The 27,356-nt window shown below is 28.4% G+C and overlaps 1 protein-coding gene across 3 annotated transcripts in view; it reads right to left on the reverse strand.

Moving 5' to 3' along the window:
• Positions 1-27,356, reverse strand: part of LOC132943863 (voltage-dependent calcium channel subunit alpha-2/delta-3) — a 48,467-nt gene that overhangs the window by 18,840 nt on the left and 2,271 nt on the right. For all 3 annotated transcript variants that reach the window (XM_061012991.1, XM_061012994.1, XM_061012992.1), the window contains exons 2-18: positions 12,506-12,587; positions 12,043-12,153; positions 5,112-5,295; positions 4,521-4,661; positions 3,372-3,643; positions 3,202-3,312; positions 2,860-3,049; positions 1,798-1,934; positions 1,635-1,721; positions 1,487-1,567; positions 1,343-1,417; positions 1,173-1,268; positions 1,037-1,108; positions 544-685; positions 440-485; positions 183-322; positions 75-125 (exon numbers count right to left, since the gene is read on the reverse strand). In XM_061012991.1, coding sequence (XP_060868974.1) covers positions 75-125; positions 183-322; positions 440-485; positions 544-685; positions 1,037-1,108; positions 1,173-1,268; positions 1,343-1,417; positions 1,487-1,567; positions 1,635-1,721; positions 1,798-1,934; positions 2,860-3,049; positions 3,202-3,312; positions 3,372-3,643; positions 4,521-4,661; positions 5,112-5,295; positions 12,043-12,153; positions 12,506-12,587 — 2,018 coding nt within the window. The remainder of the gene's footprint in view (positions 1-74; positions 126-182; positions 323-439; positions 486-543; positions 686-1,036; positions 1,109-1,172; positions 1,269-1,342; positions 1,418-1,486; positions 1,568-1,634; positions 1,722-1,797; positions 1,935-2,859; positions 3,050-3,201; positions 3,313-3,371; positions 3,644-4,520; positions 4,662-5,111; positions 5,296-12,042; positions 12,154-12,505; positions 12,588-27,356) is intronic.

Genomic DNA, 27,356 nt, shown 5'->3' on the forward strand with positions numbered 1-27,356 from the left:
AATTAAAAAAATCTCATTAATAAATCTATAGGTATTTAAAATGATTACATAGGTATTAGTAACAAAACACTTACAGTAATGAGAGTCTTTTTCCTTTCTCCACGTGTTATAAACCTGACTTGTACCTGCAAATACTCACAAGAATTAATATTTTAGTGTTTATTAATTCATTATATAATTACCAGGTTCTCTTTGTGGCATTCTAGACCTTAATGACATCCATTTCCAACCAGGACGTTTGGATCTGGACAAAAAATGCAACACTCTATCCTCTGGAGTTTTAAAGTTATGTTCATTGCCATAGTTATATTCACAATAAACCCTGTAAAATTACATTTCAATAATGAGACATATATATGATATATATATATAATACCTATAACCTAATCATTATACATATTATACGTAAAATAGAATTTGGAAGTAGTTTTGTACTTACCACTCGGGGTGGACTTTCCAGTTTTTTCCTTTAAAATACTCTGTAACTAAAAAACGAATACAAATAAATTTTAAATATCCAAACATGTTTTTTAAGTTACTAACTATTGAATTGAGTTAACTTGATTTCTTCTTCTCCGAGCAGTTCATACATTCCATAACTTTCTGGAAGAGCTATACCTAAACTATAAGGTGTATCTTCGATTGAATGATAAAAGTATTTATATTTTCTAGTAGATACTCGTCTCTGGAAATTAAAAAAATATTAAATTAAATACTTTTAAAATTTAATTTGTTTAATAAAGATTATTTTGGGTTTACATTTTAAGTAAGCCATAAAGTTATATTTTAATTATAATTCCCTCACAAACTCACTATCTTCTGTGTGAAGTTTTAAAATCTATTTGTTTTTTTCATAAAACGAACATTTTTATATAAAAATAATTTATAATCAAAAATTTAGTTTTCTTTCCATACATTGAACGTCACAATTTCAATAACATGCAATAATTTTTTAAAAATCAAAACTATTTGGGTACAATTTTATTATATTTTAAATATAATATTATCAGTTTAAAATATGTTGTGTGTTGGTTACCATATTATCCAAGTGATTTTTGACTTTTAGAGTGGTTTCACCTTCCCGCTGCTCAATCATTTCTCTCCTCAACTAAAAAATATTTATAAAACGTTTTCAATCAATGAGAATATTTTATAAAAAAATAAATACTCACTTCGAGCAATAGAGTGTTATTATTAGTGTCCACGTCCGGTAACTCAATCTCACTCAGGTCGACCGTCTTATATTGAGGTCTGACCGAATCAGATTGCTGTAAAATATTGTTTATACACATGAAATTATTAAGTTGCCGTTTATTAGTGATAATGTTCTATGAGTTATTACCGTTGGTCGGAAGTCAGGATGGTAAAGGACATGTCCGTTATTGTCCAATATAAAGGAGTAACCATTGGCACCGAGCTAAAAGGATAAAAACAATTTTAAAAATTGAATATATCTTCAATATTCGTATAAAAACTTTATATTTACCTTATAGGCTGGAACAAGTTTCTTTAGGTCGTCAATATAGACGTCCATACCAACCACACCCAATAAATTGGCGGCTCGTTCCTGTCAAAACGAAGTTTAATAGTAATATATGTATAAGATATTATACAAAAGTACTCAGTATATTTACCGAATGGTTTCTCCTGTCAAAAACGGGCGCAGATACTGTTGTCATAAGTCTGCCATCTATAGTGTCAGTAGCTTTTAAATTGTCAACCTGAAATGACAAAAATTGAAAATCAAACACAAAATATAAATTTTTTTCGAACGCGTTCGTTTTCAAAGTTAAATACTTTGCTTGCAAGATAGACTGGTGACCAATATACTGGATGATCGGTTTGATACATAACTAATGGTCTAGCCATAACTAAAACATAGTTTAGTACTTTTTCTCGAAGATTTCTTTGGTCTTCGATATGTTCGAAATAACCTGAAAATTATTGAACGTGTGAACTGTAATGTAAATTATTTATAAATAAGTATAATAGTAAAAAATGGCGATAATTATCTTGATTATAACGATAATAAAATAATTTATGGCATTTTCATTTTTTCTACTATTAGATTTAGGGCATAGCAATGAAATAATTGATTTTAGAATGATGTGTGTTTTATTTTTCATAATTATTAATTTTTGCGTGTGTGTGTCTGTCATCACCTTTCAAATGCTTCAGTTTTCATTGAGGTTAGTTTCTGGTAGAAAACTGTATCTGGGCGGTAGTAGAAAAATACTGCGTAGTTTTCTTAATTGGTATTTAATACAATTTTATTTTATTATTAAAAAATGGTTTTCTTTAAAAAAAAAACACCGAAAATAATGGAATATTTATGCAATACCTGTTTTTGACAAAACCGATTACATTATTTTGTTGTAATTAAATAATACGAAAATAAATAATAATAATAATTTAAATATAGATAATATTTTAAATCTACCTACACCAAATTTTATTTATATAAGTAAGTTTTTTTTTTTATAAAATATGTTGATAAAAATATTATTTTACTTTGTCAAAAATCTTGAATATAATATTCATTATAAAGTCTTCTCATTGAAATTAAAAATAATTGTGGTTATATTTGTTGTACTAAAAAAAAAATATCATCGTAGTAACTTAAATCATTCCACTATTGTTTACTGTACACAATTAAATTTTAAAAATATTTAGAATAATTTTAAGATATTTATAGGAATTAAAATTGTTTTTTTCAATGTTCTTATAAGTTTTTCTTATAAAAAAAATATAAAAAAAAACAAAAACACAAAGTTTTTTTCGAAACGTTAGAAGTTCATATTTTGACTTAGTATAGATAAAATGTTCCTATTAAGAAGTATCCATAATTAAAAAATTTACCTTTATTGTTGCAAGCAATCCAATTCATATCAGCAGCGTTTGAGTCATCTTTGCCGATTAAATACGTAAAAACTCGAACCGGCATATGTGGTTTATTATGTTGCAGAATTTCTTTATATGGTCCAAATGGACCGTCAGTAATTATCAATATAGCTTGATTGCATTGACTTCCTTGACCGGTACGATTAAACTGTATTTTAACATAATAGACGTTATATTGGTAGCAAACACGAATAGAATTTCACCCATTATACTAATATCCGCCCTATCTATCTTCACCCAACAAATTAACTCCTCCCCGAACCAAACTATAAGTTTCTATATTAATTAATTCAAAGGTACTTTATGCAGTATGTCGAATGCACGGGCTAGAGCTCCTGTGAAGTTAGAACTGCCAGCAAACTTTGATTGTGCCACGGCGGATCTTAAATCTCTTAAGTTCTTCTCGTTGGCCTAGAATTTAAAAGAATGAGCCATTGTTTAAAATAGTGACGTGTATGGTATAGGTTTACCTGAACAATCATTTCTTTGAAACATGGAACAATTTCATAGTTTGATGATTCAAGTGATAAAACATTGACGAAATCATTAGCACCCAGCGTATCAAGCGCCGCTAAAGTAGTAGCTCTTACAAGACTAAGTTTATAGTCAGATAATGCGATTGAAAAATCAGCTATTATAACTATATCTTTCGCACTGGTTGCAGCTTCTACAAACCATGGATTAAGTCGATAGTCAAACAACGCAGATGGTGACAATCCTGAATATGAAGGCCATCTCAGTGCTATAATAAAAATATAAGATTCACGTAGTCAATAAACGTATTCTTTTGCATTACTCAGTAATTACGTGTTTCTGTTAAAATTTTTTATTAAAAATATATCATAATAGTCCACTACTATCAGGAATAAATTCTAAACACATCTTAATGTTTACCATGAATGACGAGAGGTTCATTTTAACCGTAATTAGTAAAGCAAGTAGCTGGGTAGAACGAAAAGAAACTTTAAGGACGACTTCGAATAAAATAAGAGCTTGGAAGTCAATTTGATCAGTCATCAATATTCTTATAAAATGTAAGTAAACTTAAGTTGATTGATCACGATTCATCAAAGGCTCCGCCTAGATGCTGTTAAATAGGTAATATATAATGTAATTTATATTTCTTCAATTAGAATCATTGTAATCTTGAGTAATTCAATTAAATATCAACTAACATTTTTATTTCAATCATATTTAATTAGGTTGTGTTGAACTTACTATACAAACTATTATTTTGTGGCTTTAGATTGGTCACAAAAATGAAAGATCATAATTTGTCTACACAATATTTATGTCATGTTTAAATAAAAAAAATATTATCTGTAGGTACCTATATAATAGTTTATTTGATTTAGTACTATAGAAAAATGTTATTAGTTTTGTTTGAGTAACTTGAATACAATTCATGCATGAAATTCACGAATACAATTTTGATATAATATATTGTCGACTAAGGAAAAAAACCACAGTATTGGATATTCGTGTTCAAATGTATTATTTATATATTCGTAAATGTAATACAATTTGATTTCGTGCTCGTGAATCGTGACACTAATACGCTATGACAGTAACGTAGCGACATTTCCAACCTAGAATGCTAGAAGGTAGGTTACACTTACTTGGAAATCTTCTGAGTGTCCCTTTTGTGCTACCGAAATATTGCCATGATAATACGGGATCCATTTCATAATTGCTTACAAATATTGGATCCAGATGATCAGTCCACTGCATATCTCGTACTACGGTTTCATCGACTGAATCTTCAAATGTTATAATACAATAGAAAACATTTTTTATCAATATTTTAAACGATTAGGTATCTAAAGTTAACAATATTTAATCAGTAATCACTTTAATTAAAATTAAAAACAAAAAAAATTGTATAAGTAGGTACTTTATACAATATACGTAATCAGGGGCGTAATTAAGGGGGGATGAGGGGGATAGATCCCCCTCCAGAGCCTTCATAATATTATATATTCACCAATGTACTTGAAAATTTAATATTTTGTGTGTAAAAAAAATGTATATCCCCCCCCACCAGGACAAATTCCTAATTACGCCACTGTACGTAATATTACCTACTTACATTTTTAATTGAATAATTGGATAATTTGAATTATGATATTATACTCTTTAATATATATTTATATTATTTGTAGTAATCAGTACAAGTATTGTGAATGTTTTTTTAATAGAACAGATATTACCTGGATCTACATATGTGCTCTGTAACAGCACACAATTTACAGTGGTGTTAAATGCACATTGATCATATCGGTCTATTGATTCGAGACTCTTGTAATCCCCAAATCCATCATTTACATATCGCTCACTCTTTACAGCAGCCTCTTGATTAGCTAAAGCAGATTGTTCGCCAGCTTCCATTAGCCTCTAAAAGAATAGAAAATATATTTATAGAAAAAATATTTGAGTTAGGAAAAAATATATTTACATATTATTAAGTTAATTGAATAACATTTTAATTATAAAATTGAGTTTTAAATATAATATTGTATGCTGAAGTTTTCTGTTAAATTCTTGAACTATAAACTAATATTCCAAAGATAAAATATTGTAGACTTGAGTCTTGGACGCGCTCAAGGCATTATACTTTTGTGGTGTGTGAAAATATTCTGAAAGGAAGGAGAATGAAAAAAGTTGCTAAACGGGTACAAAACTTTCGAGACAGAAATAAATCGAAAAAACCTGTAAAACAATAGTCAAAGTTGATGGTGGGTAATTTTTAAAACTTTATTCGGCAACAACGGTTTATTAGATTTGTAAAAAGTGCGTTGAACTTTCATTGGTGACCTGTATAAATATTGGAAAAGATATAAAACTACCTATATATTTTACGTATACGTGATACACTGATTACATTGTTTTATAATATATACATTATAAGTAGTTTTTATAATATATATTATATTTTTTTAAACTATCTTCATTATATTTTATAGTTTTATTATTAAGGTATAATAGTAATTACATTTATGTCACTAAAATATAAAGTTTTACATTAACATTTCTTAATAAACAATTGAAAATCCAAAAAAATATTATATTTTTATAAGCACCAATTTAATATGAACTATTTATTTTAGTATTTTTTTTTTTTTAATATGTGTAATTATTATTAAACTAAAAATCGAGAATTAATAAAATTTAATATTATAAATTTAACAAAACCTTATATTTATTTAATATACAAAACCTACATATTTGTTTTTATAATTTATGTTTTAGTTTTAAATTACAATTTAGATAATAATATAAATTTTAAATTTAGATATATTTTCAATTAAATTAAATTAAAATACTACAAAATCAAAAATATTGAAATTATAATAAAAATGTTTTTAATAAAAAAAATAATAATAATAATCTGTGCATTTAAAACTACCACAACTGACTGATGAATTTTTGAGATGATTTAAATTAAATTAAAATATTTACACTAACCATTATCGTTACTGGATAATGCTGACAGGCATCGTCCAGTAAAGTTATTGTGAAGGTTTTGATAGGCCAGATCACGTTTACGTTTACGACAGTTGGTGTGTTTTTTTAAAATTTATAATACCACAAATGTTGACAGTTATTTACCAAGTTTTAATTTAATTTTTAAAAGATTGCATTTTAACATGGATTAAATACATTAAATCATGTCAGTCGTGACCTAAAAAATGATGAAAATAAAAATAATATAGTATAATATTCATTAAATGTAAGATTTCATTATTACAATTTAGAAATTAGAATATATTTTTATTCACAAAACATTAGAAGGTGTATATTAAATTAATGTATTTTCAAACAATTTAATAAACATATATGTAGAATCATATAGACATTTATATAGAACTTGTAGAGAAATAACTAATAAGTAATAACATTTAGCACTACATAAATATGAAATATAATTTATTCATTTACAATATTATTGGAATCAAAATTGAATTCATAAGATGATAAGGATTAAACAACGCTATTAGGTAATTAGAATTGGACAATTAAAAGAATTTTGAGACAATAAGACTTTTTGTGTAGGAAGTTAATAAAAACTAAAAGAATAAAAGTTTTTTTTTTTTGTATTGAAGAGGTATTCTATATTTTTTTTCTTATAATGTTAAAATTTGCAATTTTTTAAAGGGCCTTAAGTTTAAATAATGTTGAATTTTTTTAATTAAATAACGTTGTTATTTTTGACATTTTTTAATTGAATTTGTAGCTTTAGGGTTTGACATTTTAATGCAAGTTAACTCATATATTAATTACTATGTTCAGTAAATATTTAAAATCTTTTATCATTAATTATTTTTATAAGTAACTTAAAATTGTTAAACAGTCCTTAAAGTACTTCGGGAAACTAAATTCCGGTGTGTTGTCTACTCAGAATAGTTAATCGAATACAATGATTTATTATTTGTTTAAAATGTATACCTTATATTATAATAATTAACCGCTAATCACAATTATTCTGTACTTTACTGAACAAAACATGACAAGAACCATATAATACCTAATTATATATCCTGTCTAGCGTTTATATATTTGTCTTATTTGATTATATATATTATATTATATACCTACCAATTTTTATAAAATAAAATAAACCAGGGAATTCTTCGTTATGCGCGGTATACTAAGTGTCAAGTGAACGTCTTTATTGAATAAGTAACTGTAATGTGTGTGTTAAATTTGAATTTATTGATAAACCATTGTATACGAAAAACGATTCTGAAGTATTACTATTTACTAAATAGGAATATTTTATTATATTACAATTACATCACTATAAGTAATAAAGTATAGGTTGGACAAAATTCATATTTTATTAAATAATAATACAAATAGTATTTCAAATTATAATATAATTATCTATTACTAAATGTTTATAAGAGCTATATCGACGTACCTACTATAAAGGTGAGAATAGGTTTGTCGACTGTCGTATAATTTAATATCTTCAAATATTTTGAAAATTGTATTGTGTATAGTTAATAAATATTTAATCGCTGGTAAAAAGTTCCTATACAAAATATTTTTTCAATCACAACAAAATAACTAAAATCTTTATTTGACATTCAAATATTCAATTTTATCGAAATTTTAACTTGATATATCTATAAAAATAAATTTCCACAGGTATTTTCTTTACTATAAATTTCTATAAAAAATTTTCACTGGTACGTTAGCAATCTCCCCCTCCATTCTGATCTCAAAATCCAAACCATTCATCACTTACCTCTCACTATATTGTATCGGCATAATATGGTATATAATTAACCATTTCACAAAAACACATTCAACCATTCAAATCCCTTAATTTCAATCCTCTCCTCGCTTACACTTCCTGATAAAACACCACGCCGCGCGCCGTCTTAAACAAACTTTGTACATAAACCTATTGTATCCATTTTATTACTGATTGTATATATATATTCTTGTTTGTTCTAATAAAAAAAAGAAAATTATATGTAAGATCTTGTAATACATTTTCAAGCACTGTAAACATTTTTATCAACACCTTAAAATAACTAAAAGAGTTAGACAATTACAAATACCTATAAATAACTTAAAATTGGTCTAAGCATTTATTGGAATTTCATTTTCTATAGAAAATTATAATATTTAGGATTTTTCTAGTTCTTACGATTAATAATGTTTTATTACAACTAAATATCATAGATCGTCTCTTCGAAGGAAAATCGTTATTTTACGTGTATAATATATACAACGTTAAATTCCTGAAATTCCGTCAAAAATAAAAATTCAATCAATGAATATCTCTTATAAAATAATATGTATAATATGCCTTTACGCTCAAATATATTTTAATTTACAGTAATAAAAACTTTTGAAATACCTTATGAATGTAAAAGTGTGATGACAGACAGAAAAAACACACATTATTGTAAAATCAATATATTCATTGCTTCCGCTCGGAATCTAAGTTATGAGAACCAATTATGATTTAATATTTTCATACTATTTTCATATACGACAAAATGTCCATCCTATTTTATTATAATTGTATATAGAAATTAGAAAATATTGTTATTGTTTTTACTAAGTATCTACAACCTACCTACCTATATTCTCTATATAGTAACTTCAAAAATCAGAATAGCAATTAGTCAAATTACTTTTTGAATTCATTGTTGCAAAGTTTAATCATTATTTAAAATACTTTTATAAAACTAAATTTCAATTAATATTGTATTACACATTTTTGATTTTTCTTAAAACATAATATTTACTAGCCGGTTGATTGAATAAATGGATAATGGATAAACATTATCATAATAATGTATAAGCCAACCTTTTTATATTATTGTTTCTATTCATGATTTGTTTACAAGAGCTGAACAGATTTATTTTTAGCTTAAAATGTGTGATTCCCCAAGCATGCTCACCCCCATTTTTCTTTTAATGAGTTTATTCAAATTCTGATTTTAGGAATTTTTAAATATACTTAAAGACCATATTTTCAAGTTGTTGAATTGTTTTCTATTACTTAAGGAGTGTCCTGTGGTGATATAAACTTCTGTTTTTAAACGAGAACCAACCTTTTTTTACTGTATATTATTTAGTGGATATTTTTTTTGAACATTTTGATGTACCTAATTTAAAATTTGAATGAGTAGTTTCTTAGTTATTAAAATGTTTGTATTAAGGATAATAGTACTCAAAAATGATTTTACATAAACATAAAATAGACATGAAATTGGATCTAGTATCTATTATACTTGGGCCATTTTTACAAATAATTCATATTGATGGATTAATTAAATATTAATGACTACAATTTTTAAATCACCCCCATATCTCATAATAGCCCATTACCATAGACCTTTTATCTTTAAAACATAAAGTTAAGCAACTCAAAAACTACTAGTACGAATTTTGATTTTGAAACGTCAAAAATTATCTACTGTATAATTCATAGTTAAATAGGGATTTTCCTATTTGAAAATCAGAAGTTTGTATTTTCTCTACAGGACACTCATTAAATGTAGTGCAAAAAATCTCAAGAATTTGAAAATATGGTCTTAAAGTATATTTAAATATTCAAAAATCAGATTTTGAATAACTGCAATATTGAAGAAAAATGGGATAAGTATGCTTGTGCCTTGTATACGGCTCCAAAATTAGACAATAAAAATTATTTTTAAATATTTATTCCGATAAACAAAAGATGGATTATATGCGTTATAAGCACTAAGTACCAGGGGTTAAATTGGGTGACGCAGTGGGTCCTCCTACCTCTGATTGCGAATACGCGAACTCCCTTTTACTCATTCTGTAAACGGTACCAACGCTGTGACGCTGAGGCATTGAAGCGTAATCAAAATAACTTTTCCTCCGTTAAAATTAATTATTTATTTTGTAAATGCATCATTTCATATTTTTCAGTATATTCAGTGTATAAAAAAATATTAATAAAAAATATTGGGTGGATGTGCCTTGAAACTTATTAATTATTGTATATTTAACATTTTGTGTAATGAAACCCTAATAATAATATGTATGTTCATTTTTATATTGTTTTGTTACATTTAGTTTTGCTAATGTATAATAGGTTAGTGTTCAAAACTATTTTGTGAAATAAAGTTCTAAGAAGGAAGAAAAATATAATTAATTTTTTAACTATATTTGTTCCTATTTAATTAAATTTAATATATCATAGGCATTATGATTAAGTAATATGGATATTTTTTCCATCTATTAACAAAAGAAATTAATATTAAGAGAAAAAATGTTTTGGTTCTACAAATTAATGCATTTTTGTACGGGAAAAAATTACATGAAACGCTCAAAATAAAATATGAATCACAGTACCCCTTGCAGTTTTGTGCCACTTTAACTCAAGCTCACATCAATTTCTAAAACAATGTTTCGATTTGGTTAAACCCACACACTAGGATTGCTTAAAATGGGTGCTCTCCCCCCCCCCCCCCCATGGGTATATACAATTTCACAACGACACGATTGCTTCAATGACGACACCATTTTAATTGCAATTCTTCTTCTCCTTCGTATTATTATTATTATTAAGAGACTGTTTTGACAGGATATTAAGTTAATAAAACGAGCATAGCGTACAAATCATAATGGTTAGGCACTGGTAACGACTTATGCAAATTAAATGGCAAAGAAACGAGATATTTCAGGTCTGTGCAAAGTGCTTTATAATATCATTCGTCAGATGGCATGGGAAGTGTGGAGTCATTAAGGGTGTTAAAATGGTGTGGTTCTCCTTTTCAACCTCGAATCCTGTTAATTAAATTCCTCGACGAGTTGTGCACTGTGTCTGTGTTTGTATGCGCGCGTGTGTGTGTGACTCTTCCACGTCTATTTCTATTTCTCTCTCTCTCTCTCTCTCTCTCTCTCACTACCTCAGTGTTCCTGACTCTCTCTCCCTGACTATCTCTTGGTGCCAAAACCATTCGACAAAGCAATCGGTTCCAAAAATCTACACACAAGCGGGAGAGGAACATACAGTTAATGAGACAAAGAGTGAGAGAGGAATGGAAAGCTTATTGTTACGACCCTCTGCCAACGCACCCATTGAAGCTCCCTCTAATTACACCCCACCTTACACCCGGCCAACGCTGAGTTAATTAACGTTTATTGATGTAATATAGACGCCATATTTAGATGTGCAATAATGTTTTAATCGGTTTGGAAACTTGTCGTATACGTCGCGTTCAAATAACGTTGACGAAATCGATATACAGACACCTACAACAGTGTGAGTATATGCTTAACGGTGACAAACCACCAAGGGAAAGGTCTTTGATTTTAATGACGGTGGTGGTTGATTGTGTACGATTTATAGGAATTTAAGAAGCATTGTATGCATAATATATTGTCGTTAGTAAAATAATGTAAGCATTTATATAGGTATGTGCATTGTGCACTTGCGTGTCTGTATAATTGTGTACACTCGTAAATCGTAATACAAAAATGGATCGAATTTAACATATTTTAGGTTGAGCAGAAAATAAGTGTGTTTAGACACAGTTTTTAGTTTTAAGTACATTTTAAATACCATTCATTTTATTTATTTATTTATCTAAATAAATAACCTATATATAACTAAAAAAAATAATAGAACATTTATTTGCTCACCAAAACAGAATTCATTTTGATATCCATCATATTTTTAACTTCTGCTGCCAAATCTCGAATAAGTAAAAGTCCGTCTTTTCTTCGTACTTTAGATTCTCGCTCTCGATATTTCTATTATAAAACACAAAAGTAAAAGTTTGATTAATTTTTTAATGCATTCAGAATAAATATACAAAATATATAAAAAAAATCTATTTTCTTATTTACTTAAAATAATATTATGATATTGTCTACAACATAGTAACATTTTAATTTGTGTGTAATTAGTATTATTAGAATAAACTAATAGCTTTAAAAATCACATTTTTTCTTATTATTGATCTTTTCATAAGTTTGGCTCAGTGGCCACTTATACGCTAAATCTAAAACAAATTAATTTATGATGTCTACACTTTTAAAAAATATTTTTTTTTTAAAACATCGATCTATTAATTTTTAAAAATACTTAACTTATTATACTTACTCTCTGGATTTCATTCATGTTGGTGATTTGTCTGCCAAACTCCCACAGGTCCACACCAAATTTCAGTGCCCAATTTTTTACCCTGAAACAGAACACACACGTCATGTTTATCAAATACAAATAAGCGTAAGACCATATTTAAACTGGGGCACCTATAATAGAGGGTAGAATAGAGCATAGAGGGTATGTCTGGCGGCCCGCCAGACCGTGTATTATCATTTGTCGGTGGCCGTCGTGTATTTGTGGGTCACACGTAATACGTACGTGACGCTTGTTAATGGGATCTGGCTACAATGAACGCGTGTTGTACCACAATTCACAACCTACTTGTAAAAAGGAAGCACCAATGTGATGTCCCGCGGGTCGCTGAACTGTGACGTGTAAGCAACACCTATTTCGGTACGATGGATGCAATTATTCGATATTTTGGTGTGTACGAGTGTTATAGGTATGACGTGTTCCAGAATTCAATATATTCGTGCAATAAAATATGATAAAATATGTATTAACAAAAACAGCTGAGAACCGAAAAATCCGTTTCAAATAATTAATATTAAAAGGAACAGTTTAAGAAAAGAATATAGTACTTACTCCCGAATATACATGTATAATATGCTCTTTTTGTACCAATAGTTTCCAATGAAACATTTAACATTACTAAGGGTGTTATAGTAAAAAAATATTATTTGTCAGTAATCAATGTCTATACTCTGTACTATTAAAATTAACATTACTAAAATGCTTAACACGTTTTAGCAACATAATATATATAAAGCTATAGAAATGTATTCGTTAGTGTATTTTATTTAAAAATGATTTTGTGAGAGTAATAATTATCAAGAACATAAGTCAATAAATAATTAAATCGTGTGATAATAATTGAACAGCCATTTTCTAAAGGTTATTACAAACAATATGATAGTTGTTACCATTACCTTATAATGTAGTTGGAAATACTATGTATTACCATTTATTAACAATTAAATTTAAGTTAAGACAACAATAGTGAATGGTTGGGACAACCAAAGTGTATGGTTGATGGAACTATGTTGGCTGGCAGAATTCCAACCATCATTTTAGGTTACATTAACTTATCATAACAAAATGTGTTTGGTACTATGAACTATGTTATATGGTAGTCCCTATACCTACCATTGGAAATGGTCAAAACAACCATTTAAATGGTATCTATAACCACATTGTTTTTTCCGTATAGTACAATTTTTTCGTTATAATTAATGGCCAGTTTTCAATGCAAAGTGTATTGTTTATTGGGTGATCTAGGTCAATACTCAATGCATTCCAAGTACATGTTTTATTTCATGTAAAATGTAATAGATACTTCAATGATGTAACTATTATTTTGTTTTTTTTTTTAGCATTTTAATTTTTAGTGCATATATTATAACATTTTACAAGCTTTAAGTTTAAAAAGGGAAATTCAAATTATTATTTCAAGAAATACTATATTTCATTATTAATACAATTTTTAGGCAATTTTCATCCTTACTAAGTTACCAAATGTCAATATCGTATGTGTGAACTATTTTTATCAATGATAGTCGAATGTGATATATTATCAAAACTCAAACACCTAATTGCGCAATAGGATTGCATTTATTTCCAGTATAGGTACTCTTTATTTATTGTCTGTGCCTATGTTTGGTATTTGGATTTTGTATTTTTGTTAGTTTAGTTTCGATAAAGAAATGTTGAAAATGTGTTGAGTACACTATCGTTTTACCATCGGTTGCGTAGTTTCGTGTCTATAAAAAATATTGGTCATTTTGTAAGGCTATTATATAGCGTTGAAGTACATTTTTATTATTTTATAGTGCATTTAAATCCATGCCTTATTTTTAATACTTACTATTTAGGTTTATAATTTAGAGCGATCGAAAATTATTTATTTTTGATGCAATGATAGTTTTGATGAAGGCTGATTTTTACCTTTCAGATCAAAAAAAAAAAATATTTTTAAAAGTAGAGAATTAAATGTTTTAATACAATATTAACGTAAACTTTTTTTTTTGGCAGTTTTCTCGAAAACTACTGGGAATTTGCTTGTCTGACAAACCTAAAGTACCATCTGTGTCCGTTTCGAATCGATAGAAAAGCTGTATTAAAGTTTAGGTGTATTTTTATTTTTACAGCTCAGAAAAAAAAATAATAAACGTTTTCTGAAACAAAATGAAAAATAACACATATTGATGTGATAAATCATTGTAGGTAATTAAATCTAGATTTGAAGCAGAATATTAAAAATGATATTAAATTGTTTAATAATTGTTATAATTTAATCACTGTAAGTCTCTGCAATGGTGGTTTGTCAACTCCATTATGTTTTACATTTTATAATCATCGTATGAAATTCGTACCATATTTCGGTGTATTTATGTTTTATGGGTTTTCGTTAATTATTATTGCATGGTCACAGCTGCTGCAGGTGGTACAAATGTACAATGGAATATAATTTACAGATCTCGTGAACAATATAATAAAATTATATTATTTATTGAGTGTGTACGAAATTACCTATTCATCTATATTATCTGTACACTATTATAGTAGTACTTTTAATTGCCTTTTAAAAACATTTTGGTGAGCCACGCGTTTGTTGTTGTTTAAACGTGTAATATACCCGACTTGATTCAGTTCCTATTATTGTTATTGTATGCGATTGATCACTGATTAGGAGTATCATATATCATATGGATACGACACACCACCTGAGTGTAGGTGTTGATAGTTAACAAATATATTTACGAGTGTCATCATTTTTTTTTACCGACTTAATAGTAGTTAAGTCTGTTGCCAAGCCACGGAAGTACTACGGAGGGATCCGTTGAACGCCATCTCGACGGATTTTCAGCATTTTTGCCTTATGACACCTTCTGCAAACACAGTCAACCTCGAAACCAGTGGCCTTATTGTCAAATAGTGTAGTAGAGCTTGGCATGGAGTCACGGGGGAAGGAACGGGGTCCGCGAAGAACCTAATGGGCCCGAAAGTATATCGGCGTTTCACTTATGAGTTACACACCTATTACCTACCTACTTTAAACTCTCGACATTAATACTGGTAAACAGCGGATTTTCGACACACAGGATCATGAGAAATATTTGCTGAACAACTACCGTGTTCTTTACGCCGCTGTACAATCGTGTAACATGGTATGTCACGCATTACATGGAGTGACTGAAGTCGGTGGGCAAGGCGAGGAAGCATAACGAGAAATTGAGAGAGAGATAATAATATTATATAGAAGATCGAGAAAGAGAGAGAAAGCGATTTGCGGACAATCGGCGAAAAAAATCGACGAACGTTGCGGTTGTGGAATGAGGAAAGGACACGTGTGGTGCGTGGGTGGGTATGCGAATGGGTGGTGTAGCGTAGGGTAGAGCGAGAGGGTATTATAATATATATCTAAACACAATATAACACGCGGCTTTAAGAGGCATTAATCACACGCGGGGAGGAACGCTTCGGCGGGACGAATGCAGCTATATGTACACATAGCGGGCGGGCCGGCGTATAGTGTTGTTTTGGCGAGGACGATAGGGGTAGTTGCAGGATGGGGGTCGCGCGTCGACGTGACCCCTTCGTATACGATCTCGAGCGTTTTCTCGTACGCCGCTTCTACTACGACTATACTACGACTGCTACTCCAACTACTACTAATACTACTACTACTGCTACTCCAACGACTACTACTACTACTACTACTACTACTACTACTACTACTACTCCTCCGACTTCTACTGCCGCTGCCACCAATGCCACGATACGTATTAGTACGTTACGGCGTGCGCTTGAGCGCTAGCGTCTCCCGCCGCCGCGCAGTATCGATCGCATTCGACGTGTACGCTCTGTACACGCAGAGAGACCCCCTGGATTTCGGTCGGCATTGACCTCCCTTCGCCCCGCCGAAAAAGGTGAGCGCGCGCGTGCGTGTGTGTGGTAGGGTGGTAGGTCGGTGGTGTGGGTGCAGGCGAGGGTATGGCGGTACGCGCCGCGCGACCTGCACCGGACAGTCCCCGCACTCCGAGCTTTTCCCCGCGATGGTTATAGTCGTCGCCGTAGTCGTCTCCTCCACCGCCACGTTCAAAGATTTCCCCCCACGCCACCAGATCACGACTACGTCCGTCCCGTCGATATAATAATAATAATAATAATATATTACGTATAAGCGATTTTTTTTTTTTTATTCTGCTCGACCGTCAAGTTTGTCTTCGAGCCGATCACATCTGCGGCGTATAATAATATATAAATATTATAATACGATAATATGTATACGCGCAACGTATATATTTTTACCAAAATAACAATACAATCACGAAATCCAGATCCGTGCCGCGCCATTTACCGCGGTATAAAAATATAAAATGCACGTGAGATATAATAATGCACAATGTGCCTATATGTATACACTATACAGTATATAATATACAATACGAAACGACTCGGCTAAGCGTTAATTTGCACATTTTTTTTTATTTTAATAATATAATATAAGAATGTCTCCTATGTGATATGGAAATCGGTAGGTAGAAATATATACGATTTCAAACGAAGCGGTAGATAGTGTATTAGGCTCGACTACATATTATACCTTTATTCCGTATACATATTTTTGTCTTAAACAATAATAATATAGATACTCGGTAGTGCTACAAAATGTTCATATTGCAGCAACCTTTGACCTTCTCTCATGATTGGGTATATGTCACAGATGGTATATCTTATAGGCAGATAATTTTTGGAATTCCCTCGTAGTGCCCGAAAAAATTGTGAAAACTCTTTAGAAAAATTGCAAATGACAAACCCTCTTCGTTCAACGAAATATTTTTTGGTAATCTTATGTCAGTAAATACCAAAAAAATGCATTTTTTTACAAAATCTGTATTTGTGAGTAATATGTAAACGTGATACAATAAATCTTGTGTTCCATACAATATTTTTGTAAGACAATCACAACCATAGAATTAAAATGTAATATCTGCGTAAGTTTTCCTATATTTTAATTTTTAACTATGCTGAAAAAATATCTAATACCTAAATAATTTTTATTTATTCTGAATATGGATGCGGGATCCATTCGTGAGAGACGTACAACAATAATATATTATATCAATTACCTACTCTATTTATGAATCCGATAGTATAATAAAATGTATTACAACCGGAACATTAGTGACGATGTCTTTTATTTAGACTGATTAATAATCGTAGGTATATACACAGAAATGCACAACCACAATATAAGCGTCAATTGCAACAGGAGATAATAATATTTTGATTTCGATAACTATGATTCATATTACCTAATATATTCAAAAGAATGCAATCATTTGTGATACAAATAACACATAATATTCAATAGTTATTAAAAACTTTTTTTTTAAATAGCTTGATTTTATAGAATATGATACTAACTTTTGATAATATTATATGCTCGTTATACTAAAAGTCAATATTAGTATACAGTTTGAAGTTTCTATAATATGCAGCTCTTCTTACCATATTCCAAATGCCAACTGTTCAGGCAACGTTTTTTCTATGCAAACATTTTTTATTATGCCGTTCCTGACCTATACAGCCATACAGAAATAATATCCTCGTACTGTCGTAGATGTATATGATATAAAATACAAGTATATACTTTATATCACATAATTTAAGTCATGTGACTTATTTCCGAATTTAGAAATTTTATCTATGTTTTTATTGATATTTTTTTCGTAAACGTGTTGTTCCGGCATTTTGGTGCCATCTCTCTGGACGTTTACATTACGTACTATTTTATGTGTACCCACCACAACTGCAATGGTATCATTGGTATCGAATTGCTATCTATATATATCCCTCACGTATTTTGCTATTATACACATAAGTCTTTTGTTGTGTTTCAAATATGTGTCGTGTTTTAGAGCCAGTATTGCACTACTATATATTTCAATACAATTATTTAACAACAGTTTCTCGTTACTGTTATGATAATATACATGCATAAATATTATAGTATTACAAATTACCATATTTCACTTAGTAACCGCTACACAAATATTTAGGATGATTTATAATAATGATAATTTGGATTTTAAATACTAAAGTTGTAACCATCGATGTTTGAAAAGTTATTTGATATAACAACAACAAAATACAAAACAAGTAACATTTTCTTTGAACATTTTGTTTTTTATTAAATATTTAGGTTGTTTTTAAAATCAAGTATACTTTCCAATAGGTAGTAAAAATGTTTTGCAACTAGTTTGCGAAATTCCCTTGCCCAAAATACATAACATGCAATAACAGCGACATAATGTTAATCATACTGTATAACAAACCTTAATTTTGTGTTCATATTTTTATAATTGGTGTGATAAATGCATTTATATTTACCTAATAAAACTCCTATAACTGTTTATTCTGTAATATTCAATTGAAAATTAAAATCAAGTTATTTATTAATAAACAGTATTATGTAATAGAATAATAAGAAATTAATTAATTTGTTCATTAGCTTAGAAAACTTGGCCACATAGACTACATATAGAAACTTTTTCTTTGAACATTAATATTCCATTAATAAACTTTATAAAATTTATCAATTTTCTGAGTTGTTTTACAGAACTTTTTGCGTCCATTTCGTTGTTACACTTTTATACTTAATAGATTTAAGAATACTTATAAATTATAATTTATCATTTATACTCATAAAATGTAACAATGTTAATAATTTCAAAGACGTAATTTTTGAAAGTCAGGCTACTATTTTACTTTTATTATTATTATTATCGTTATAACCACAAATATCTTACACATGCCATTAGTCATAACCCAATGTGGTATAATATGATACCATCCAATGTTCATCGTTTTTATACGATATCTGCAACTGTATAAAAATAACTTTATTTTTAAAATTATCTACGCGTATTAAATTTAAGTTACCTAGATAATATATTATAATTTATAAAATGTCACTTTATAATACAATATATATTATAATATATTTATACATTAAACACGTTTTGCCTTATATATAGGTGAGTTATTTTTCCTTAAAATCGTTATTAAACGTTTTATGATAACGTAAGTCGTACTCTAGTACCTATAAGTCCTAACCCTAACTGAGTCTCAGTGAAAACGACCATTAATAATAATCGCAAAATAAAAACAAATAATAAATAAATGTCAAGGGGTTGTTGGATGCAAGAGAGAGGAGTGTCTCGAGTATTTCAAAAATATAACTGTACAATAATTACACAAATGTGTGACATAAACTAGGTAATGAAAAACGAAAAAAAGAAATCCATTGAATTATTATAGCTGTTATTTTATTATACATCATATTATTAATATTATTATATATAAGTCCGGTGTTGCCACCAACATAATCTACCCTCTCCCCCAATCCTGCATCAGCTTGAAGGTTGTGGCCTGCCGCCCGGTGTGTCGCAAAACAATATAAAATAAGGATGATATCCACGACACGAGAACGCCACTATATAGCGCCACCGCCTCTACCACCACCTCGACCACCGCCTCTCCCACCATCACCTCGGCCACCACCAAGCACCACCGCCGCCACCGTCCAACAACGCCACTGCTCCACCACCGCCACCGCGTAAGAGATAAAATTTTATTACGGGTTTCGTAATGGCATCTGTTGCCCCCGGGCGGTTACAGTGCAATATTTCACTGATTCCGTTCATTATACGGGCTACTATATACGGACGTTACATGCGCGGTACACAAATAAATGCCCTTTTAGAAAACCACCGGGGATCAAATTCAAGATAAAATTAATGGCATACTACGCTACGATGGCCATAAGCCTGCTGTATCTAGCTTTAGATTTTCCAACCCCTCCTATACCCTATATTATACACCTCCAACCTTATATTATGTATCATACATCCATACCGCGTCTCTCTCATATATGCATATATATGAACCGTGGCCACCCCTCTCATCCTCGTAAATTATTAATATAATACATAGGTACATTGAACATAATATATCATTCCGTGTATAATATTATAGTCGCCGCATACACTCAATATACTCACATATTATTAGTATTGTAATAGTCGCCATCTTCAATTCATGTAATAAGGTTTATTATATAATTATATATTATTAACGTTAATTAGGTATTACGTATAATATATCAAATGTGGGTATATGTAATAATATATTATACTAATTTAGTAACATTAAGGCGTATTTAAAAACAAACAAATTAGCTTTAAGCTAAAATATTCTTTGTGTTTGGAATATTCATGCATGTGCAGTGTATAATGTGTAAGGGGGGAAGTGAGGTAGTGAAAAATCGTGTTAACACTTGCTCGTTTTATTAGTGCACTTAGAAATACGACGGTCGAGGGTAAGTATATAAGTGTTCACGACCAGGGATTTTAAGGGTTCAAAACCCATTTAGAAAATACTTTCAAGTAAATTACAATATTAATTGTAGACCACGAAGAAAGATAACACGTAATAAATATAAGTAATAATGCAGTAAATTATTCACTACTACAAAAATACATACCTAATCAAACGCTTTTGTTCTGTATTTCAAAAATTATAGGCAGCACGTATTATATATCATATTATTATATTATTATACATGTAATAATATTTATACTATAATTCTTTGTTTTTTCTTATAAAAGTAAATTTATAAAAAAAAATCAAAATTAATTATAATAGGTACAATAATTATTATTCATAAATCATAATTCGGAATTATAATATATTATTACACCATCTATAGTGTATAATACATAATATTGAGATGGTGAATTTAAGAAATATAACTCTATACTTCCTATAACAATACTGCACTTAAAATAAAATCTAAGGTGCGATTTTATAAATCATAAAGTTATTTCTCTAGGTACCTAATCAATCATAATAATAAACTAATTATAATAAATCATTAACATATTTTCTAAACTGAAATGTCCATAAACTGAAGACAAACATAATATGGTTATTCCAGTGACTCATCATTTAGTGGGATTGAGGGTGTTGATGGAATTGAGGGGGTGGAGGGGATTGTGGGGTCCATAGATTTGGATTTCCCTTTTAAACAGCATTTGAGTGTTAATATCAAGTGATATCATTTATTTGGAAATAATACAAATTTTAATAATACTATTTAACAATAATATACCAATCTAACAAATCAAAAATATATGTTATGTATTTTAACCCCCTCTCATGACATTTTGTGGTTGCACTACAGGGTAATCTTACAAGTTTTAAAGTATAAAATAAAAATAATATATGTCCGTCCATCTGATATGTATGGCCAACAAATTGTATTTTTCCTGTTTATTGTATAGTGAAAGGTTTGAGTACGGAATGATAGCTCTTGAATTGAAAAAATATTGTATAGTCAAAGCTGAAAGCGGAATGGGACCCTGGTCAACCAAAGGTAAAATGGTAGATGTTTCACTGGATTAAGTTATACAAAATAATAAAATAACATTGATTGAAAATACTCGTTAGAATTGTTAAATTCATATTAAAAAAATATTATACAAATATTTTTTTTTACTTAAAATTTTATTTTCATGTTGGTATGTACCTATATACATTTCTACCGAGTTAGGATATTATAAGTGTTAAATCTGGAAATAATTTTCATGACTATTAGATAAAAAGTTTAAAATTAAATATTTTCTATAATATTTTAACCATCACAAAAGTATGAAATTAAAAATAGTAATTAAAAATGAATATAAAAAGTTTTACAATATGAATGTAACACCAATTATATTTAACAAAAGATTCAATCTTCAATCAAGCTGTTTCCAGCCGTTATTCACCACAATGTTTGTGTTAAAATTGTATATTAATAAGTAATTACTTATTAAAACTTTTTATTCTGATTTTCAATTATGATATATATTCATCAGTTATGTTTAGTTAAAATATTTAAAACTAAAAAAAAATAATCTATTTTGTGGAAATAATTGATTTATAAATTTTAGCCAAGTGTAATAATATTATATAGCCATGTTTATAATGCCATATACAATATGTAGGTACAATTTTAAGTTAAAATAAAACATAAAATATATTTTGGTATTTAAGTCGTATATTTAAGAGAAGTATCACATCATTAAATAACATTTTTTATTTTTGTTAAATTGCAATACTTGTGTTAAATTTATATGCAATCTTATTAATTTAATTTTGACTTATTTTATATCTATATAATGCAATCGTATTCATATTTTAATGTTGTTTTTGATGAAAATAAATCTATTTAAAATTTAAATTTGCATAATTTGTCTATTACACTTTTTTGAATTTGTTTACGTAAAAATCTACAGATGCCATGACAAGATACCGAAATAGTTCAAATATACCAACTATAACAATTTTGTTTTCATTGTTTTGTAGAAACTTCTACGATAAAATCACTCAAAAAATTCTGTAAAAATGTATTTTAAGTTTAGGTTAGGTTACAAAATAAGCATTAAATTATGTACTCAACTAATAGTAGAGTTATCTATTATTATTTGAATTCAAAATGAATTTTATTACTTAATATTTGCAACAATTATTTTTAAAAATAGAAATATAAAATATAATTTATTTTCTAATTGTTATACACAATTTAAATAAATAAATAAGCTCGATCTAAAATAAAAGCTAGCTAATAGTGACTATTGTCTTTCTTTTTTAAAAATTGTGAGCTGAATTTGTTAGAAATTGTTGGAGCACTCCCAAATTTTGTTTTACTTTATTTTTTTAGGCAAACAGATTTACGCTGCGACTTTTGCTTCAACTGCACAGTTATTTGCAAAATATTGGCGAAAGTTTGGAGAAAATTATTTGCAAAACATTGATACCATTTTGAAGCTCGTACCTCAAATAGGGGTCCGGTCACGAGAAACTTCCCACCTCCCATTTTTATTTCAGACTGGTTAGGTTTTCAAATGATTTTCAATGTCTGAAAATTGATTTTCAAATATCTGCACGTTATTTTCAAAATGACTACATCATTTTCAAATAAATTGGTCTTAGAAAGAAGGTAGTAACTTAGCGCATGTATCAAGTACCTGTTTTTGTGATTAAACTTTAATATTATTTTGTATAATTATACGATTATTCTGTGATTGTTGTTTAATTATTTTAACTGTCTTATTTTTTATAGACGTAAATGTATTCTAAAAATGTCACTTTCAAATATGCCGTAAGCAATTAGTCCATACTCTTTTTGGGGAAACATCTTATCCACAAAAAGGTAGATTGGATGTTATGTATATTATAATATAATAATGATTGCTAATGTTTTAAGTATGAAATATAAAACAATGTATTTTTATAATACTTTATAAAAGTATGTGGAATTTAAGTTAATTATAAAAATACTTAAAAATGTTATAATTATTACAAAATATATTATACAGTTATAATACTATACAGCCCATTACTCTTAATTACTTTACACATCATTATCATAATATTCGAAGGTGACCAACATACCTAGGTATTTAATTTTTAATTTTTTAATATAATATGTTAACTTGTGATAAATATTAAGCTATCAGATGCCATCGTAAATAAAGGCAAACAAGACTTATTTATGTATAATGTTCCATAACTATAATATCGTGGTGTACTGGTATTAAATTTTTAACTTGTTATATGACTTTTATAATCGTTAAATTATGCAATAAGGATTACTTGTCTTTATTCATTATGATATATTTATTATCGCCAGCGACCACGGTTAGTAAATGTATCTACTAACTGTGGCCGGCTACGTCTTCATAATTAAATTATATGGATAAACGAGGTGCATAATAAATTATTATATATTAATATTAATTTTTGCAGTTAAAACACTTTAATTAAACCCTATGTTACAACACACATTTTAAGATAATAAAACATTATTGTATTGTCTGATAATTATATTATCTTCAATTTAACATGTAATATTTCATTAATTATCATTGTGTTTTGTGGTTTTAAAAACTAAATTAGTTTCAATAAAAGTTGAAAGAAATTTATTCAAGTACCTACAAGAGATACAATTTAGTTAAAAAAAACACATTTTAAACTATACAGAATTACAAATGTGGGACGGAGTGGCCGAGTGGATTAAGGCGTCGGTTGCGACACCCACCGGCGTCGGTTCGAACCCGGACGCGGGAGCATTTTTCTTCGGGCAAGTTAGGTTTCCCCCACCCGGGCATGGCAGATACTTACGGGTGCCCACTAAAAAATCTGCCAAAACCAAGAACACACGTGTTTACAAACCTACAATTTCCTCCCCTACAAACAAAAACAAACAGCTAATGGCCATAGTTGCCAGGCTTCACATGCTGCATTCAGTTGCAAAATAGCAACTACATTTCTCACACAGAAAAGATTATTTATTTCTACCAGAAAACCAGTTTGAAAAAAACAATACCATATGTATTATACATTTATACGTATAAGAGTGCGTACTATTTGTATTTACTTGTATATATTATAATTCATATTGTTTTATGTACAATGAGTTATGAAATTGAATTTTCTCCCGTTTGCGATTCAATTTGACTTCCTTAATAAACAATCTAGTGCCTACCCAGTACCCACTTTGAAGATACGATTTGGCATAATACTCCATCCATACTAAAATCGTTCAACCATAAACGAAAAATGAAAAGTATATGCTATTTTTGGTTTCTAAAATGTAATGCTCAACTAAAACAAAATCAAGATAAAAGTATTATTTAATCAGTTTTTTCCGCTGTAGTTTTATTAATTTCATCTTAATTTATTTATTGCATCTAATAAAATATGTGTTCGTTGTTTTTATTTAGGTATATTAATTTAAAGTACCTATTAAAGCTCGTAAATTATTTATCTTGAAAATTATGACCTTAATCTTGCGTTTATAATTATTGATAAAACTAAAATCATTACTTATAAATTATAATATATCAATTTAAATTAATTATGCAAAATACTTAGTGGTCTGCCTGGTTGCATTATTACTTCGATATAATTAATATTTGTACAGCCAAAGCTTAAAGGCGTTTAATGTGGTTTCTCTTCTATATATTTTGTAGAGCTAAGAATATTTAACTTTACTTTAGTTTATATAAAGTTAAAAAGCCTTGAGTCTCAGTACTGGAATCAGATTAGTGAATTGTTTATTTACTCACTTATTTAGTATTTTTAATCCCGTTGCGAAGAGTTTGAAGCTTAAGTATGGTTTTACACTTTTAGAGTTTTTGGAATATTATACAAGTCCTTAGCATTACTAATTAAGATAAATATTTAATATGCAAAGGGTCATTGTCTAATAAATATCCTATATAATATAAAAAGAAAGTTATTATAATATTATGATAAAATGGAAATACTCGATTAAAAAAAAACACACACACAACAAAACAAAAAATATAGATATATTTAATACCCAACAAAAAAATCATTAACTTTTAAGTTTAAATATTTCCAAGGAAAAATATAACAATAGTTACCATTATACACAAAAAAATTGATACTAATTTTTATTTTACGATTAAAATAATCTTAAATTGTACAATATAATATTATCCTTTTAAAAGTGTAACGCTAATAATTTATAGATAAGTTATATTTGTTGAAGCTGACACACAACAATAATTGTTGTAATTACATTATCCAACTAAAAACAAGAATACTAATCTATTACAAAGTACAACAACAGTTATTATAGGAAACAATTAACAGTAATTGAATATTAAAATCTGATAGTATATTTAAATTATATAATGTTCTTAAAAACAAAATTAATTAGTTCATTACATTCACATTTGTATATGAGAGTGAATTCTTATCAAGAATTAAAAATATATCTTTACTTTTGTAGTTTTGTCTTTTGTCATTTTATATGAAAATATCTTTGTACAGTTACAATACAATCTATACAATCTATACAATTTGTACAATTATTAGGTATAGTATGAGGTGTCATATTATAATACAATTATTAAAATATCTGTATAGAATATCGGATATTTTATAAGCTCGTCGTTATTATACTTCATACACCTCGATACAGAATAGTCGTAGAGTAGACATTTTTGTCCATTACGTTTCATTTAAATGTAATTATAAATCATAGCATTCATAAAAATATTCTGGGTGGAGCTTGAACCTAACCTAACATAACCACACTTGCTAACAGTTTATATTTCTTCATAATTGTCCATATAGTATTTTGATAAGTTTACTTACTAATTATAGAAATTGTTGAGAGCATAGAAAATTACATCTTTAAAACTCAAACTAGTTGAAAATTCCAATCGAGAAATAAGATTATACAACAACTGATCACAGAAACAATAGAAAAAAAAAAGGTATTGGTAAAAACTATTCATATAATTTATTTTTATTGAGAATCTAAATTTACAAGGTATAATAGTGTATAACAAAGTAGTACTAAGCTAGGCTCATGTCTTTATAACCTCGTTCAAATTCAGTTTTTACTATTATTATAGAATCCAGAAAACCAATTCTAATCAATACACATTTTCTAAATGAAATAATTAAAATACAAAATATTAATTTTTTAACATTTGCCTTATAATCGTACAGTTTAATTAAATGATAAATATGTACACTATAATAATGGCGACGATTTTTTTTTTGTGGGGGGAGGGTGGAGTGGTAATATAAGTCAAGTGATTTATGTGAGGTGGTACCTACGATTTTGGGTAAATGTATTTTAATTTAATATAATTTTAATCTTACAAAAAATGTTCAAAATATTTGGAAATTAAATATATCACCTTGCCAATATCCATTAATATTGGAACTTGGTTTTGAGCTTTAAGTTTAA

This window comes from Metopolophium dirhodum, chromosome 4 (genome assembly GCF_019925205.1).
Source record: "Metopolophium dirhodum isolate CAU chromosome 4, ASM1992520v1, whole genome shotgun sequence".
Classification (NCBI taxonomy): domain Eukaryota; kingdom Metazoa; phylum Arthropoda; class Insecta; order Hemiptera; family Aphididae; genus Metopolophium; species Metopolophium dirhodum.